Raw genomic sequence first — 19344 nt, forward strand, 5'->3', positions numbered from 1 at the left:
TTTATTTACTTTATCACTGAGGTTGTATTCAATGAACTTTTTTTACCTTTCTTCCTTCTGCTCCACAGTAGGAGAAAAATAGAAGCTTTAATGATTTTTGAAAGCAAAGTAAAATGTCCATTATAGCAGATTATGAAAGATTCCTTATGATGAAAAGTCAAGACGGTAACATTTGATAAACAGGTTTCATGCCCTAATCTGCTTAAAGGTTTAGAAGTACACGTCAAAACCAGAAAGGATTTAAAGAACTCTGAAAGCATCTGGTCAGTCTTTAAAATTAAATTGTGAAGGTTGTTCAGGATTACTGAGTCATTATTCCATACATTGCTTAATACCTAACAGTTTTTTAGGGCATATATTTCACCATATTCCAACACGAATCATTTAAGATAGGGCTTGTTTTTACAATTCATACTTGAGAAAACCAAGATTCAGAGGTCAAGTCACACACTTCCCAAAGTCACATAGCCAACAAATCAGTCAGAATTGATGACGGGTCTTTTAGTCTAGTGATCTTCCTAGAAACTTTCCCAGAGAATTCTCCTCCCCTTAAAAGTCAGTTTATCTAACTGTTGCACATGTACATTTCTAAGCAGGTGGAAATCACATTAATTTTTTTCTTATTCACACTTCTAAGGCTGTGGACTTCCTATGAAAAAAACACCTGCTTTTATCAGGTGGTAAAACACCCCAACCTAATTTTGAGCTTGAATAACCCTTTGAATAGTGATTCTTATGTATTAGCAGACAGGTTATCTTTGCAGTTTGGTAAAAAATCCGGATTTCTTCACTCCACCTCAGAGACCAATCCAGTATTGGGCAGGGGTGGGGGGAAGGGGGGAGGAGGAGTGTTGATGGGGTCATAAATCGCTGTTTAACAAGCCTCCCAAGTGGTCAAATTGCAGATGATTTACAAAATCTAAATAAGTGATGCCCGGGATCACAAAACCCTTAACGGTGCTTTGGAGTGTATATAAAATTTTATGCCTTAATATAGAAGTTTCAATTTGGGAAGTCCCAATATTTTAAAATAAAGAAGCCAAACAATTCATACCCAATTAAGGATGAGTATCCATCCTAATTTCTCCTCTTAGGTCTGCTTTATTTCTACAATAGAGATATGTTCATTTCAGTGCAAAGTGCTAGCCCAACAGGAGTTTTTCAGTTTAATCTTGCTCTATTCCCAATTCACACCTTCTCTAGAAGGAACAGTTTTGGTTTTATATGGTTCCTGGTGGGAAGCCGGTGTTAAAAACAGACATACAATTAGCGGATATCTGTTTAAACTGTGAGATATTTTTATAACTGTTGGGAAATGAACCATCATAAACATATCTGAATATTTTACAATTGGTAGTTTCCCATTCCTGCCTGATCAAAAATTACCTGTAGACTGATTTAGGCCTGGGCTGGGGCCCGTACTCTGCATTTAAACATCCCATATGACTTTTATGAATAGGTAAATTTAGAAAAGAGATACAGCACTGCTATTTTCCCCTCCAGTCCCAAAGCAGCCACTCACAATTGTAACTTAAATCATTACATAATTACTAACAAATATTTAACTAAGAATATTTAGAGTCTCTTTAAGTAAAAGCACTTGTTTTTTAAGATCAAAACAACTTACAGTCACTGTCACCTAAACCTAAGAGAAAGGATTCTAAAGTCTTCCAAGGGAAAAGCTTAATCTCTATACTCTTCAGTAATCCACTTATTATGCAATATATTCACCTGTATTTGGTTAACCTTCCCACTCCAAAGCAAAATCATTCCCATTAGTGGTTTCCCATCTCAAGTGAATAGCGTGTTCACTTTTCTGTCAACAAGCCAATCTAACTGGATCTTCTATATTGCCTTTTCTTTTTGGCAAATGGAACAGTGTTCAAAGGGAAGGCATAAAGGAACTCATTGCTGTGGTACCTGTCACAGTCACCTAAAAGTTAACCTAGTGATATGACATTTAGTCATGCATTGCATAATAACATTTCAGTCAATGACGGACTGCATATATGACAGTGGTCCCATAAGAGTAGTACCATATAGCCTAGGTGTGTAGTAGGTTGTACCATCTAGGTTTGTGTAAGTACACTCTGTGATGATCACACAAGGATAAAATCACCTAATGATGCATTTCTCAGAACGTATCCTCATCATTAAGCAACACATGACTTCGTTTATATATACCATAGTTGTGTCTAAGACAAAATAATCTCAGAGAAGTTAATATTGGCAAATTCAACATCTCCAGGTGTAAACTGGGTAGTTAACTAAGCCAGACCGTCACCTTATTACTGACAATTGAAGAAAGCTATAGCTACTCAAAGGTATATGTGTTTATAGAAAAAAATTAAGATGATCACTAGACAAGGATCAGTGGAAAATAAGTAGCAGTACTGCACCAACGCAAGACAAAATATACTTTATTGTGACAGCAAACGCACATAGTGCTGTAGGTAGGCATGCTACTAGGAATCTGCATATAATCAAAGGCCAGTATGGAAATGAACGAGAATGAATGCTGTTTCTTAATGCTTAAAGATTTAGTCCATGGTGAAAGGATAGAGAAGAATCTGTGTCCACTTATCTCAAATGCAGTAATATACACCTACTTAATCAGAGACCTAACCAGAGACCTAATCAGAGCCTCTAACCAAGAGCCCAAAGGCAAATAAGAGAAACTTAATCTTAAGTGTACTCAGAAGTTACTTCTAAATATCAAAGATTTTGCTAATTAAACTGAGGCAAATTTCCTTTCTAGACAAAGACCTAGAAATTGAGCAAACATCCATTCAAATAATTAGCCAATTTTAATGTCATTTATTCCACCAGAAGCAAATACTAGAATAGCTAGAAATAGTTTGGATAAAGAAACATTTATATTTTAATACTTCATAATGTTGTAAATTTGGGGCTAAAATAACACCCTGAGTCAAATTTGATCCCTTTCCACTTGAAGGGACCAAGTACAGTTTTTATTTCAATAGCTGAACTTCTGAGGGAAGATCTGAGAAAATGATGCTAATGAGAGATCTAATCCTTTGATGAAACTATTAGGCTCTACAGACTTATCAAAATCAATGCAAAACTGAGGAGGAAAGGCTGAAACGCTTCGTAAAGCAGTATTTTTAGATACGCTGCTTCATTTCTCTCCTTCTTTTAAAACAGATGCAGATGAAATGCTTTCTGCATGAATGCACATTGACATTCTGTTCAACTGTTTTCTAAATGCAATACTGTGCATTTAAACAGTATGCTTTAAACAATATCTTATACACAGTCAATTTAGCTTAAGAGATGAAAAGAAACACTACTATGAAAATTACTTATCAAATACCCTGCCCTTTTTAAAGGTTTTTTTAAAAGCAACACAGGACCAAAAACATCCAACTATTACTTTATTTATATTACTATGCTTAAGTTACATGGAAAAGACAACCAAGCAGTTCTGCCCCACTTCAGGAAAAGTTTCCAATCAACACCAATTATGTGGTAACAAATAACTAGGAATGGTGACATCTTTGGGTCAAGACTCACAAGGAAGAATGGGCTCTGGTGCTACGGTTCATCTCCAACAAGAATATGGCACAATGGCCAGCACAAGCTATACTAACACTGAACCTTTAGCTCTGGTCACAAACTCGGATCTCTTCTCTGAAGCTAGAAAATCAAGTGAAATAACTGGGTTTAAAAAAAAAAGTTTTAAAATGAAGCCCAAATAAGTTTAAAAACCATGCTCTTGACACATTTTCCTTTCAAAATTTACAGAAAACACACTTTTTCACTCTAATAGCCCAGATTTTTTTCCTCACATAGCCCACCATGTAGCTGCAGATAGACTATTCTGCCTCATGATGTAAACATAGGGAAAAAAAATTAACGGCATCTGCATAATATTCTCTCTACACACTGCTGTTGGATGGAGAATAGAAAATTAAAAAAAAAAAAAGAAAAGAAAGAAAGGTTCCATCTCAGATTCTCACAACCTCTTGTTCCTCAGTTCATGAATCCGACTCTGATGCTAAGGTGACAGTGTATGTAAGTAGATTTTTGTTTTCAGTGAAGGAGACCTGGGAAAAGATGGAGTTATCTCTTTTTCTTCAAGAGTTATCAGATGGTACATGCTCCTCAAAGCCCTCACTCTCTCGAACTAGAGCACGTTCCAGGATCACACGGCCTTCCTTATAACGCTGGCTGTCTTCAGTGGCAAACTCATAGATCCATCCCAGTTTGCTATTGCAGTTTTTGCAGCTCACATCTCGAACCATGTGGCGGCCAGTGAGCATGACCCGGTCTTGAACTTCACTGTACTGCAGGTTAACCACCTAAGAAACATGTGAATACAAAATTGCAAAGGCATGTAAGTTATTTGTCAAAAAAGTACACAATTTTTGGCTGGAGTAATAACAGCAACTTCAGAAAAGCAAAAAGCAGTTGTTACTTCAGTCAAACCTACAATACCCTACCCAAGAGCTATTCTGAGAAGCTGCTGGAAGAGGTCAACATCTAGAAATTGCACTACACTGGATATCTAATGCAATCATGCATTATTGTACTAGTCCAAACCACACAATTTATACATACTAGTTACATTTCCGTGTTGTAGTGGAGAGTCCTCAACTTGGAGTCAAAAAAATGTAGGTTTGGGTCCAATTGTTATCATTCACCATTCAATGATGAGTGCAAACGCCACCAATGTAAAAGAACCTAGAACGGCTTCTTTTATAGGAATACAATCGGTATTCCATAAAAAAGTTTGCCATATTTGTTTCTGAAAGTACATTTTGTATACAGACCGGGAGAGACTAAGCCTACTACAGACCATACATTGTGATACATAGTGGGTTCAAAGAATCTGTGAAGAATTTCCAATGATTCAGAATCCCCAACAATCTTCTACAAGTTACTTTTCTATAAAGGGTCAGATAGCAAATATTTTTGGCTTTGAGGGCTGTATGGTCTTTGTTGTAACTATATAGCTCTGCTATTGTAGCACAAAAGCAGCCATAGACAACGCATAAATGAATGAGCATGGCTGTGGTTCATTAAACTTTATTTACAAAAACAGGCAGCTGGCCTGCCCTAGTGTGCTAACCTCTGCTCTATACCTAAATAGAGATCAAGGGGTATGTAAATAGAGATCAAGGGGTACGTATCAATCCTCTGAGAGAAAAACCTGTTTCTAAGTGGAACAGGGGGTAGTCCACTGGGGAAGTTTAGTTGAGTAAGAGCAGTACCTTGGACTAGATCTGTTCCTTTGCCTAAAAGATTTGGAAATTCAACTTGGTTAGTACACATTAGACTCCAGGAGGCATAATCACATCAACCAATTTCAAAGCAAGCCAGAAAGTAGAGCAGACAGACTAGACATTCGTTTGTAAATCAGGAAAATGTTCTTCCGGCTGGCAAACTTATGTAATAATCCAAATCATAATCAGAAGGATGACTGGTGAGCATAAACTAGAGCAAGGGAAGTTGGCTAGACGATCCTATTCACTTGTGTTGTCAAGCTACGATAGCTTAATGCAGCTACCTCCCTATAAGGATACATCAGTGTCTCAGCCCCTGATCTTCCACAGTCCGTGAAGTCACTACCAAATTCTTACACACAATGTTTTCTGAAGCAATGGAGATGACCCTTCTTATTAAAACAGTCTTTAAACTTCCAAGGTTGAAAATCATATTCCAGGAATGCCTTCCTGAGGTCCCCAAAACAAGCTAGTGAGCAATCATTTCTATAGCCTGCAGCTGCCATTCTGCCTCTTCCTGGTATTTCCAAGCTCTGAGGGGTATTCTGGTACTGCTATCAAATATATCCACTAAACCCACTCAGGAAATGAAACTGGTTTTCCCACTAACCTTGTTAAAAAGAAATGCTCTGCCAGTGGCGCCTGTGAACCGCGTGGAGATGAGTTCTGAGCGGTTGGTCAGGATCGTGTCGCAGTTTGCACAAGAAAACAGACGGGTACCACCGATATGGTCAAGGAAGATTCTGCCCATTTTTAGAGCTGAAGTTCTAAAAACCTAGGAGCAAAGAGAAAAGGACAAGAAATGTATTATGATTAAAAAAATGTGTTCATATCTATTTGGTGGGGGTCACAGAGAACCATTTCTATATATGTGATCTCTGCTTTGTAGTACTCAATATGTGCAATAGCTGACTCTGAACAAAAGGATCCAAAGTTCACACACTGAACAAATAAATAGGCATACCCAAGCTAAGAACACTTTAGAAGCAGTGAGCCAAGGAAGTAAACATGCTTAGGCAAGGCCAAGGAATGTTATCACTTCTCTTTAGATCAGTACGAAAAAAATAGGAAGAAAGTAGAATATCAGAAACTGAATGATGAGAAGCACACGCAGAAAGGTGAGAAAAAAGGTTTAGCATAAGTGCTAAGTACACACTCTGAGTATGTATAATTTGAGAAGAGGCTTGTGGGGCATGAGTGAGATGATCAGGTAAGAGTAGAAAAAGGGGCAATCAGAAAACCAGAAGAGAGCAGTCTGGTTTGAGAGCATGGGTGAGCAGGTCTCTGGTCATCAGGTGCATCTACATCCTCCCACATAGGGAGGATGGCACCAAAATTAGTAAGTTTGAGTCTGTGGAGCACTCCACTAGGTGCTTTACTTATTTCAAAATCATCACGACAACTCTATGAGGTTATCACGCCCATTGCATAGATTATCCAAGGTTATTAACACGTCAGAGGTTACACAGTTTTCAAGTACAGAAAATCATGACTGGAATGAAGTTCACTCAACTTTAAGCCAAAATCCTTCCACTACCCTACAATGCCTCCTCTAAGAGGACACACAAGACGGTCTAGGCCTGGCATAACGCTAGGAAAACAGGAACAGAGAAGGGAAAGATGAGCCATTATTATATAACTTATATTTAAGAAATTGTACTGATTCAATAAATCACAGAAGTGCTGAAACATTGGGGGAAAAAAAGCTTTGAATTCAACTTCTGAAACAAGGATAATCATACTTCAATATTTCAAAAGTTGTGAGTTAATATATGCAACTCAAATTCACAGCAATTAATTACCTAAAACAGTATTTTTAAATATCTAGATATAGTCAAGAATACACTATAGCTTTCATTTAAAAAAGAACTTATTCCTGGGTATAGTTATCAGCTGCTGTGTTTTAAATATTTAATATTACATGTCTTTAAAATGGCATGCAGAGCTGATATAGCTGCTACTATGAAAAAAAATCTACAATCTATGTTTGTAATAAGACTCCATTGTCATCTTAAATTTGGGGAAATTCCATTACAAATTAAAATGAAAATTCCATTCCTTCTCACATCTGTGACCTTCTTCAGACATTAGACAGTCCTACTGTCTTCAAAAATGTCATTATCGGGGCAGGCCCGGTGGTGCAGCGGTCGGGTGCACGAGCTCTGCTGCGGCAGCCCAGGGTTCGCAGGTTCGGATCCTGGGCGCGCACCGACACACCACTTAGCAAGCCATGCTGTGGCAGCGTCCCATATAGAGTGCAGGAAGATCGGCACAGATGCTAGCCCAGGGCCGATCTTCCTCAGCAAAAAAAAGAGGAGGATTGGCATTGGATGTTAGGTCAGGGCTGATCCTCCTCACACAAAAAAAAAATTAATAAAAAAAAGTTATTATCATGAAGATCATGACTCCCATTAAACAATATGATGTGGAAGTTTAACAAGGAAGGAAAACAAATGAATATAATCATAACTGAATGATATATATTCAATTGTATATAAATACAATATATTCATAATATATATAAATACAATATATTCATAATATATAACAGTTATATAAATAAATACAAGTGAATATAATTATAATTTATAGCTAGTAAAAGGAAAACCACTGCATTAACAAGAGTGTCAATGAATAAATCCTGGGTAAAAACACAAGACTTAAGAAATGATATTTAGCTTTCTGATTACATTTCTGCAAAATCACAAGAGGTAAGACTGCCTATTGTTTCAGTCTTTAAGATGACAGCGTTCGTCTTTCCAGATGCTTTCGTTTGGTGGCATAGGATACAGTGCCAACAAAACAGACAAATGACCCTTCCCTCACAAAACATACGTGGACATGTTTTATTTGGCACACAGTTTTTTATTCTTAATAAAAAACAGTTGCGCCACCATTTAAAATTTGAGAGATTTCACTAAAGAGTCTGTATGTTGGGCTTTTTTACCAATGTGGAGATCTGGCAACACAGGGCCTGTACCCCGCTATGGCAACAAGTGACCAGAGCGGAGTGGCAGCTGCAACCTCCCCTGCAAGGCCATTTCATTTGCTGTCTCTACTCTGCCTCACGTAATTACTTTACCTGTAACACATTTGAGTTTATGACTCTTGATATAAATAAAGCATTCAACGACCCTGTGAGTTGATTTTGGTCATGTTTCTTAATACTCGTCATTTATAGAAGGGAATCAACAGCAAAGTTTTCCAGTCTCACCTGTTAAGACACAGTCCTCAGATTCTGTATGTCTCTGAAAACTAGAATTTGTGCAGTCAGCCTCTAATTTGGGCTTCTGGGATTCATTACATTAAAGCCAATTTTCCTTCAAACTTTTAAATAAAATATTCATATTGTAATTTATTCCAATCATAATGTAGGAGTAACTAGATGTTTTTGGATTGACCATGACAGATACAATGCTATCATGGAAAATGGACTGAACTTCAAAATGAACTCTCCCTATACTTTCTGCCTACATCATTCTATCTTTGGTTCAAAATTACAATATAGCTGTGACCATTTGCTACTGGATACAAGCAAACTTTTTATTCCTAAATGGGTAAATAGATTCAACATGCTTTCTCTTCCCTGCTTCAAATTCAGTCTATTTTTACCTCTTTTACCCATGCATTTTTACTGGATTCAATTATATGATTCATTACCAAAACCAAAAATATCTGTGCAGAATCACTATTCCTAGTTGTCGTTGCCATTTATAGAGTACTATATATGTATATAAAACTGTAAAATGTAGTTCTCATTTGCCAAGAGATAAGCTAGAATGCCAGGGAATCTAGCAAAAGCAAGCAAAACATCACTTGCTGTCAAAGGTCTTCAGGAAGCAGAAAAATCACTGCAAGGGCATTAGGCTCCAGGTGGTAAGCCTGAGCTTTGCAGGGGCTAGAAACGCAACCTAATACTGACTCTCACTACCCAAACTCTCAAGAGGCTGACATAAATAACTCAGCAGCACTCTGACTGAAGAGGCTAAGGTCATTAAAAAGCTAAGACAGAACATCTGAATCAGGCTTCTCTGGACCTGGATGATATATTGAACTCTGCTTTGGATCTAATAATTATTTAGTGTCTACACTGTATAGGATACTGAACTCAGTACTTTAGATCCCACATTTAACCTTGACAATTTCCAAAGTAGGTATTTATTACCCCACTTTTGTAGAGGAAGAAAAAGACTGTGTGACTTGCCGGAACTGGCCACGCCGGGCTGTGAACTGAATCTCACTCCAGTTCTTTTCACTCCTCTCACTCTCCAGTGACGAGAGGGATCCAGATTCAGTCTTTCTCCCTCTGATTTATCATGGACCCCTCCATGCTAATCCTCCTATATTCCCTATCTTGGTTGATGGCAATTCTAATCACACACTCTCCTAAACAAGAAACTGTGGCAACTTCTTAAAGAAAACACAAAATTGACAATACCTCCTAAATCACTTTTGGAGTCTTTCCTCCCTCCCCCTCAACAATGTCTTAATTCAAATTCTCATCACTTCTAGATAAACCTCTTGTGGTCAGGGAGTGTGTATTATTAAATGCAACATAAATTCACAGGTGCCACTACATTTGTGCTAGATAGTGCTACAAAAATAAGGTCAAAGGCATGGGCTTCAGCCATCCCTTTCTAAGAGCTCACACAGACCACTCCTCTACAAACTTTGAAACTTTTTTTCTGACAGGATAGAATATAGCTGATTCTTTAAAAAAAAAGATTTTAAAAATAATGTACGTACCATAAAATTTAGCCACAGTCAGTGTACAATTGAATGATTTTTAGTAAATTTATAAAGTTGTGCCACCATCACCACAAAGCATCTTTAGAATATTTCCTCCTCCAAACTCCCACAAACACCCTCTGCAGTCAATCTCTCCTCCCACCCCCAGCCCCAGGCAACCCCGGATCTACTTTCTGATTGTCTCTACATTCAAAATATTTCCCAGATATGCTAATCACCTTGCTTGGACTTGGAAGAGTCCCAAATCTCTTCAGCCACATATTTCTAAAACATCCTAAGAGTATGCTGCTTTCAAAGATGACTAATATTCTCTGCGTTGATTCTGGGGGCATATTCCTGTGTCCCTAAGTAATAAAATGAGTGCTTTGGTATCTGTCAGTGTTGAAGTTCAAGTTTATAACCATAATTAGGGCTAAACTCATCATAGCTAAAGCTTTAAGATGCTTTCTTCTTTTTCAACATTTCAAGCAAAAAACAGTAATTTAATAATCATAAGTTTTATAAGTACCATTCCCCAGATAATTTTATGAGTAAGGCCTCTTTGGTATTAGCTTTTCTTAGTTCCAGGTTATTAAAATCCTTAAAAGGTTGAAATAAGAAAAGCACAACTTGGTTGTTGAACTGGGAGCCTATTTATCAGTTTATCTGAAATTACTGCAACAATGAGGGGCCAGGTTGAAAAGGTAAGTGAAATTTGATATGTCGTTCATATTTTAGTAATTGTTTTCAGTTTCCTCCTCCTTCAACAACCAGCACATTCAGCTACCTAGAATTTTCAATTTCTATTTTAATAGGAAGACTCTGGTAAAGCAATCACATTTTTAGGACCTCTTTTTACAGAATTTTCAAAAAATTTACAGAATACACAACTGTAAGAGTAGAAAAGGTTTTTCTCTTTCAGAAATCCATGAAAGACAAAGTCTCCAGGAATGTACTATTTAAAAAATTAGACATGAGGACATATAATTTCCTAGTTTGAGTCCAGGTCAATACAATAATTTTCTAAAAAAGGCTTTTTAAAATTGAGACTTTTTTTTTAGACCAGTTTTAGGTTCACAACAAAATAAGGTAGAGATTTCCCATATATCCCCCGCCCCCACACATACATAGCCTCCCTCATTATCAACATCCCCCACCAGAGTGGTACACTTGTTACAACCCAGGAAACTACACTGACACATCACCGTCACCCAAAGTCCATAGTTCACATTAAGGTTCACTCTCAGTGTCGTACATTCTATGGGTTTGGACAAATGTGTAATAACACAAATCCATCATTATGGTATTACAGAGTATTTTCACCTCCCTAAAAATCCTCTGTGCTCTGCCTATTCATCCCTCCCCCCACCAAACCCCTGGCAACCCCGATCTTTTTTACTGTCTCCATAGTTTTGCCCTTTCCAGAAAGTCATGTAGTTGGAATCACATAGTATGTAGCTTTTTCAGATTGGCTTCTTTGACTCAGTAATACGCATTTAAGGTTCCTCCGTGACTTTTAATGGCTTGACAGCTCATTTCTTTTTAGTGTTGAATAATATTCAATTGTCTGATGTACCAGTTTGTTTATCCATTCACCTACTGAAGGACACTGTGGTTGCTTCCCAGTTTTGGCAATTATGAATAAAGCTGCTACAAACATCCATGTGCAGGTTTTTTAGTAGACTTCAGTTTTCAACTCCTTTGGGTAAATACCAAGGAGTACAATCGCTGGATTGTATGGTATGCTCACTTTTATAAGAAACCACCACACTCTCTTCCAAAGTGGCTGTACCATTTTGCATTCCCGCCAGCAATGAATGCAAGTTCCTGCTGTTCTACATCCTCGCCAGCCTTTGGTATCATCAGTGTTCTGGATTTTGGCCATTCTAATAGGTGTGTAGTGGTATCTAACTGTTGTTTTAATTTGCATTTCCCTGATGACATATGAAGTGGAGCATCTTTTCCTACTTTTCCTATGCTATGTGGCATCTGTACATGTTTGGTGAGGTGTTTGTTAAGGTCTCTGGACCATTTTTAAATCAGGTTGTGTTCTTACCGTTGAGTTTTAAGAGTTCTTTGTATATTTTGGACAACAGTCCTTTATCAGATATGTCTTTTGCAAATATTTTCTCCAGTCTGTGGCTTGTCTTCTCATTCTCCTGATGTTGTCTTTCACAGAGAGATTATTTCTTTTTTTTTGGTGAGAAAGATCAGCCCTGAGCTAACACCTGTTGCCAATCCTCCTCTTTTTGCTGAGGAAGATTGGCCCTGGGCTAATATCCACGCCCATCTTCCTCTACTTTATATGGGACACTGCCACAGCATGGGTTGACAAGCAGTGCGTCGGTGTGCGCCCAGGATCCAAACCTGCAAACCCTGGGCTGCTGAAGGGGAGCGCTCACACCTAACCACTGCGCCACCGGACCAGCCCCCAGAAGTTAATTTTAATGAAGCCAGCTTATCAATTCTTTCTTTCATGGATCATGACTTTGGTGTCCTATTTAAAAAGTCATTGCCATACCCAAGGTCATCTAGGTTTTCTCCTATGTTATCTTCTACTTTTATAGTTTTGCATTTTACTTTTAGGTATGTGATCCATTTTGAGTTAATTTTTGTGAATAGGGTATAAGGTCTATGTTTAGATTCATTTCTTTGCACATGGATGTCCAGTTGTTCCAGCACCATTTACTGAAGACTATCTTTGCTCCACTGTATTGCCTTTGCTCCTCTGTCAAAGATCAGTTGACTATATTGATGTGGGTCTATTTCTGGGCTCTCTATTCTGTTCCACTGATCTATTTGTCTACTCTTTTGCCAATACCATGCTGTTTTTGATTACTGTAGCTTTACAGTAAGTCTTGAAGTCAGGTAATGTCAGTCTTCTGATATTATTCTTCTCCTTCAATACTATTGTGTTGGCTATTCTGGGTCTTTTGCCTCTCTACAGAAACTTGAGACTCAGTCTGTTGATATTCACAAAGTAACTTGCTGGGACTTGGATTGCACTGAGTCTATAGATCAAGTTGGGAAGAACTGCTATCTTCACAACATTGAGTCTTCCTATCCATGAACGTGTTATCTCTCTCCATTCATTTAGTTCTTGATTTCACTCATCAGAGTTTTGTATTTTTCCTCATATAGATCTTATACACATTTTGTTAGATTTATACCTAAGTATTTCATTTTTGTGGATGCTAATGTAAATGGTATTGTTTTTAATTTAAAATTCCACTTATTCACTGCTGGTATTGTTGTGTATGTATATATACATACACATACATACATATACATCTATGTGTATATTTATATATACACTAACAAATTAAATATGGTATCTTGTTCAATAGTCTGACTCATTGCTAAATATTTTCCTTAAAAGCAGGGGTCAGTAAACTAAGGCCTGTGGGCAAAATTCAGCTCACCACCTGTTTCGATATGGCACACAAGCTAAAAATGGTTTTTATACTTTTAAATGGCAGGAAAAAAACATCAGAAGAATATTTTGTGACAAATGAAAATTACATGAAATACAAATTTCAGTGCCCATAAAAAAAAGTTTTATTGCGACACAGCCACAGCCATTTGTTTATACTAGGCTGCCCTCTCACTACAATGGCAGTTTGAGTAGTTGTGACTGCAACTTTGTGGCTTGCAAAGTTCACAATATTCACTATCTGACTGTTAACAGAAAGTGTGCCAACCCTGCTTAAAAAGTTGTCCAGACAGTGAAAGAGCTTTTCATTTAGCAAGCAGACACTTTTCTCAGAGAAAAAGTGACCTTGGTTGGCTCTCAGGTTTAAGGATCAATAGGTGTACGTGACAAGATCAATTTAATCCATTACCCTTTTCTTCATGGATTCTCTAGCTAAAATCCTTAACTTTCTGTAATCAGTTCAGCATGCTGAAGATCAATTATAAAAAGATTATAAAAACAGATAATATATATCCAGCTGCTGCCTCCTTCTCTCCCCACCTCCAGGATTTAAACAACATAGCCCAGATACTTAACTCTGGAGTCAGACTGCCTGGGCTCAGATCTCAGCTCTGCCCCTTAAAAGCTGTGTAAACTTTGGGTAAGGTATCCTCTGCTTTTTCATCTGTAAAATGGCAATAGCACTATCCACCTGAGTTGAGAGAATTAAACGGAGATAATACATTCTGAGAACAGTGCCCGGCACACAGTAAATGCTAAATAAAGGTAAATCTAGTAAAACTAGATTATCTTCTTCAACATTCCCCACCCCAAGTTCCCCTTCCTATTACAGGTGAAGAAAGCAAGGTTCAGAAAGGATATGAAATAAACAATAACAATTAACTGGCTTCACCTCCTGTTAATTATTGCAAAGCTAAGTGACCAGGTGACAGAAATTACAAGCAAGAGGAAAGTTAGAAACCTTCTGAAGCATCTCAAATTCTTAGTGTCACAGTTCTAGGTTTTAAGATAGATACTTGCCCTCCCTCAAAATGGATCACATACCTAAAAGTAAAATGCAAAACTATAAAAGCAGAAGATAACATAGGAGAAAACCTAGATGACCTTGGGTACGGCAATGACTTTTTAAATTAATAATCTAGTTAAGATTCAACCCTGGCAAGCAGAATCTGCCCAAAGGAGGCCTCACTCTTCCCAGCCCTAAAAATACCAGGGAGAAGAACAGTAGGTGTTGATTTGCATCTCTATGGACCCTCTGATGGGAAAACACCCAGTTCACAGATAGACTTTTCCTTTGAAAAAGAAATTATTTCCTCAGGGCATTTCCACAGACCACAGCACACACACACCACTAGAACTCTACCCTTGGACAGGTGAGAGGGGCTTTTCCACTGCACCAGAAGGCGGTGGGGAAACGCAAGGTACAGACTCTCTCCTGCAGGGAAGTGACTGTGCAGGAGCCTAGTGCAGAAAGGTTAAAGGAATCTGCCCTTCCAGGGCAGGTTGTGTTTTGTAATGATCCTCCTAAAATGGAAACATGCGGAAGCATGCCTGTATATCCGGGTTTCAGTCTCTTCCCTTTCCAAAACAAAGGAAGGAACAAAACCCAAAGAACTTTTAACAGTGCTGGGTTTATTACTATAATTAACATTTAGTGCTATTGTAATTTTATCAACTATTTTCACTCTGATTTGTGATTAAATTTCTATTGAAAACCTACAAAGGAAAATAATAAATTAAGTCTGATCCATAAAACCAACTTTCCAATATTTGTACAAAATATTCACCAGGCCAAGGCTTTCTGGTAACACACGGAAGCTGTGCTTTCCCATTACTAATTCTCTTGCAATACCTGACCAGTTATTGGCGTGTCAAATGACGTTCTGGTTGCGGAATCAGGTCTTCATTCGACGGTAACGTTTATATTTTTGTTCTTGCCCCTCAAATAACGCCGTTGTTGTTGTTAAATGTTTTCCAAGTTTACTATATTTCTATAATACTTATTGTTTAGCCATCACTAGAAAATAAGACCAGTCATGTACCTCTGTGAGTCAGGGAAAACAATCTGAGTTGGTAATCTCCCCAAAACACCTTCTGGTAAGACAAATTCAAGATCTCTCATTTGTTGTCATACAATACTGTGAGTTAAAAAAGGCTCTAATTGGATGGACTGGAGTTTAATTTGTCTAGTTTCCAGATTCTGATGTCAAGCAGCAAGTTCATGTCATAGCTAAGGTTCAATTCCGACATTACTAAACAGAATTACCAGAGAAACTGATAATATTGGTTTATATAACCATTTAGGCACTATAAAACCTAAAACGATATTCTGGGCACAAATATACTTAGGATCATCCCCCCATCTAATGAATATATTTAGGACTAGCTTCATGTCTCATAGGCTTTTTTCTTGGAGGGTGCTAGCTAGTTTAATCTCTTCTTTTTAGCCTTAATTTTGGCCTTCTTTCCCTCTTTATCACTTCTAAACCTTTTTCTCTCTCCCACCACTTAAGCAGAGCAAAAGAAAAGGCAAATAAGTCTAGGGAAAAGTCCTCGATGATCCAACCAGATATTTTAGAAGAAGCCACATGTACTTTACTTTTTTGGAAAACTTGTTAAAATCCAATTTACTTAGTTCCCCTGTAGAGTTAAATAATTTACTTGAGCACATTTCATCATCTCCCTCGCCTCTAGATAAGATGGTTGCTAGAGATAAACTTAAAAAAAAGAAAAAGCCAATCAGGAGGCCTGTACTGGGCACTGAGGTGAGTAAGGATGTGATAAAGGCAGACATCAGTCCTTTCTGAGGAGCATACATTCTACCTGGTGTTCCAGGACATACCCAGAAAGATAATAGGGTATGTGGAAAATATTTCGTACGCCCAATTCCACAAGCTCCACTTCTCACTATTTGTAAACGCTCCAGGCCTCTGTTTTTCCTCCTAGGCTTCTGTCTGCCCACAAGCAACCCAAAGCCGCTTCATTTTCTAGGTCTAATCAGTACCAGTCCACTTTAGAATGCTTTCTACTTCACTTATTTCTCATGGCCCCATTTTTGAATTCTAATAACACTCATTCCATAACCTACTAATATTTAACTTTGTGTCATTACTCAATTTCATTTGTCTATGATTTTTTACTAAACTGTAAGCTTCTAGAGAAAAGATCCTAAGTTCTTTGTAATTTCCTTCTTACCTAACACAGTACAATTACGCACTAAACTGTGAGGAAAAGAATCCACGAAGACACTTCACATCTGGCACAAATATGCACCCTGGAAACACTTCATGCATGTTGGTTCATCTTTGCTGGAATGCAGCTGAAACACTGTAAGGGTAGCTGTACAAAGTTACCTAATACCCTATTACCCCCAGTTAATTCACCAGCAAGTATAATTTTCCAAAATCACAAGATTAGCCTGAGGTTACTTCAGGTTTTCCATCTGTCGAGGAGCTCTGGAATAAAAATCCTCAGATTACCAACAGAGGTCTGTAAACAGAAAAAGTTTAAAAATAAATGAGCTGTACACCTTCCCAGACTCTCCCTCGAAGGGGGGATAAAGAGACGCCAGGATTCAACACGTCTTTGTAGTAGTTCGGTTTTCCAGTTCCCGCTGTTGGTAACACTCATTGTCCTTCCCGTCACACAGGAGCGGAGAATAAAGCGGTGCCAAGAGCACGCCTGCCTTCCCATCAGCGGGGAGAGGAAGGACGCGCCCCGCCGCGGGCCGCGGGGGCCACACGACCCGGACGCCCGGTGCGCTCGGCCTGCAGCCGCCCAGGCCCCGCAGCCCGGCTGGGCCCAGCTGATTGCGGGCACGTGACGCCACGGGCCAATCGGGAGGGGCCGGGCCGCGGCGGGGCCTCCTCCGGCACAACAAACACGGGCCGGAAACAGCTGAGCGGGCGGCCCCCGGCCCGGGACGCCCGACGGCCGCCCCGCAGTCGCACCCCGCCCTCCGCCAGGCCGGCGGAGACCCCCTCCTCGGGTCCGGGGGCCAGCTGGGGAGCAGGAGCGTAGGGGGCCGGCGGGGCACAACACAAAAGCCAGCGCCGCCCCCCGCCCATGGCAAGTGCCAGTGGGCCGGGGATGCGGCCCTTTTTGAGGACGGGCCCCACCATGGCGTAATCACGGCCCACAACTCGGAGTCGAGTTCGGACTTCACTTAGGGGCCGGGCGGGCAGGCAGGCCTCCGGGGCGACTACGGCGGCGCGGAGCCCCAGGCGCGCCCCCGACACTGCGGCGGGGACGCGGCCCGTGGGGGCGGGGCAGCCGAGGCGGGGGGGGGGGGGCGCCGGCCAAACTGCCCGCCGAGGGGGCGCCGGAGGCCTCGCCGCGACGAGCAGGGCCTCCGAGTCGACGCCGGGCGGACCGGCCGGGGCGGAGGCTGCGGCGGGAGGCGCGGGCGCCGAATGAGGGGTCGCGGTTGTCGCGGTCGCCGGTCCTCCGGCTGCGGGGGCGGGCCGACGGCGGCCGCCGCGCCTGGGCCTCACAAAGAGGAAACAGTCCAGCTCGTCGGCCCGGCGCCGGGGGCCGCCCAGAGGGACGGGGGACGACGCGCTGGGACCCCGAGAGGAGCGCGGCGAGGAAGAGGCACTTCCTGCCTGGGACCCCCGCCCCGGGCCGATCCCCCAGTGCTTCGAAGCCGCCGACCTGGAGGGCGCCTCAGCTCTCAGCGGGCTCCGAGCCCAGCCCCCGCCCGTCGCACTCACCCCGAGCGGCTGTGAGATCCGCGGCGGCCAGCGGCTCTTCGCTTCTCAGCTGGGATGAAGCCCCTCGGCCACCCCAGTCTCCAGGTTTGAGTCAGGCCCCGGCCTTGGCCCCGCCTCTCCCTGGTTGGGCCTCAGCGTCAATCACCCAGCATAGCTCCGCCCCTCGAACAGTCGGCTCTCCCGGTTGGCCCAGGACGCCCTTCATTTCTAGGCCACGCCCCCCTCCCCGACACCCTCCCCCTTCCGCTGGGCCCCGCCCCTTCTCTAGCTCACCCTCCCCCACTCCGGCTCCCCTTCGCCTCCCCGCCCACCCCACCCAGAAGCTACAGACCCAGGGCGAGCTCCCGGTCGCTCGCCCCGCCCCTGACCCAACACCTCTGGCTCGTACAGCCAATCAACGAGGCTAACTCTGCCCCCTCTCCCGAGGCGGCCAATGTGGAGAGGCTTGAGGTACACCCCCCCTTCCCAGCTGGGAGCACACAACACAGTATCCACGTGAGTCAGCTTCTTAAAGGAGAAGGCTGAGCCTTTCTAATTGAGGCAGCTGTGCAACATCGCGCGTCATCAGCGTCACCAGCTGGTGGCTAAGGCCTAGCTTTCTGAGGCCCAGAGATGACAAATGAAAACAGGCTGTTTTTCTAGGCAAAGCAGGTGACTAGATAGTTAAAATGCACCGTGTAATTAATTTCTTTGAGATTGCTTACTCTTGCCAGAAGGCCAGCTTTTTTTACAAACCTCAAACCCTTTGAGTTTGGGCATATAGGAACTCCTGAAGAAACGATTTTTCAAGTGTGCCCGACTTTATTTACAACTCCCTAAGTTTTCTCTTGGTAGTGGAAGTGATTATCAAAAAGATGAGAAAATTCATTCTTCTACTTGGAGATTTTCTGCCTCAGAGAGTCTGAGATGTGTTTGTTGACAAGGGTAGCTCTTCCCTTAATCCTCATCAATGCTTAAGATGGAAGATTTTGTGTCTTATTCCATTAGAATTTTCCAGGTAATTGCCTTAATGATCTTTGGGGCTTTCAAGAATAAGCATGAATATTTGATATGCCTATTTCTCAGGTAAAAAATAAAGACTAACATTTGAGGTTAATTGGCAAAGTGTTTAAAGCAATCTTTAGTGGGAGAGAGGTTTTGAAGCAAATCGTAGCATTTGACTCATCAACTCCAAATTCACCAGTATTTTCACTCAATTCAGATAAAAACCTGAACGTCAAAGGCA

At 40.9% G+C, this 19344-nt stretch overlaps 1 protein-coding gene across 1 annotated transcript; it reads right to left on the bottom strand.

Moving 5' to 3' along the window:
* Positions 1 to 3382: 3382 nt before the first annotated feature.
* YPEL5 (yippee like 5) lies at positions 3383 to 18226 on the bottom strand. The gene is made up of 3 exons (XM_058551516.1): positions 18120 to 18226; positions 5857 to 6021; positions 3383 to 4322 (listed from the first exon to the last, which is right to left on the bottom strand). The coding sequence occupies exons 2-3, from the start codon at positions 5995 to 5997 to the stop codon at positions 4098 to 4100; spliced, it is 366 nt and encodes a 121-aa protein (XP_058407499.1). The 5' UTR covers positions 5998 to 6021; positions 18120 to 18226; the 3' UTR covers positions 3383 to 4097.
* Positions 18227 to 19344: the final 1118 nt, after the last annotated feature.

The sequence above is a fragment of the Diceros bicornis genome, chromosome 12, assembly GCF_020826845.1.
Source record: "Diceros bicornis minor isolate mBicDic1 chromosome 12, mDicBic1.mat.cur, whole genome shotgun sequence".
Lineage (NCBI taxonomy): Eukaryota > Metazoa > Chordata > Mammalia > Perissodactyla > Rhinocerotidae > Diceros > Diceros bicornis.

Bases quoted from the DNA above. Each gene is read 5' to 3' on its own strand.
- YPEL5 (XM_058551516.1), bottom strand. From the start codon at position 5,997: ATGGGCAGAATCTTCCTTGACCATATCGGTGGTACCCGTCTGTTTTCT. The intron at 4,323-5,856 runs GTTAGTGGGAAA...CATGTTTCTTAG, and splicing joins GAGCATTTCTTTTTAACAAG to GTGGTTAACCTGCAGTACAG.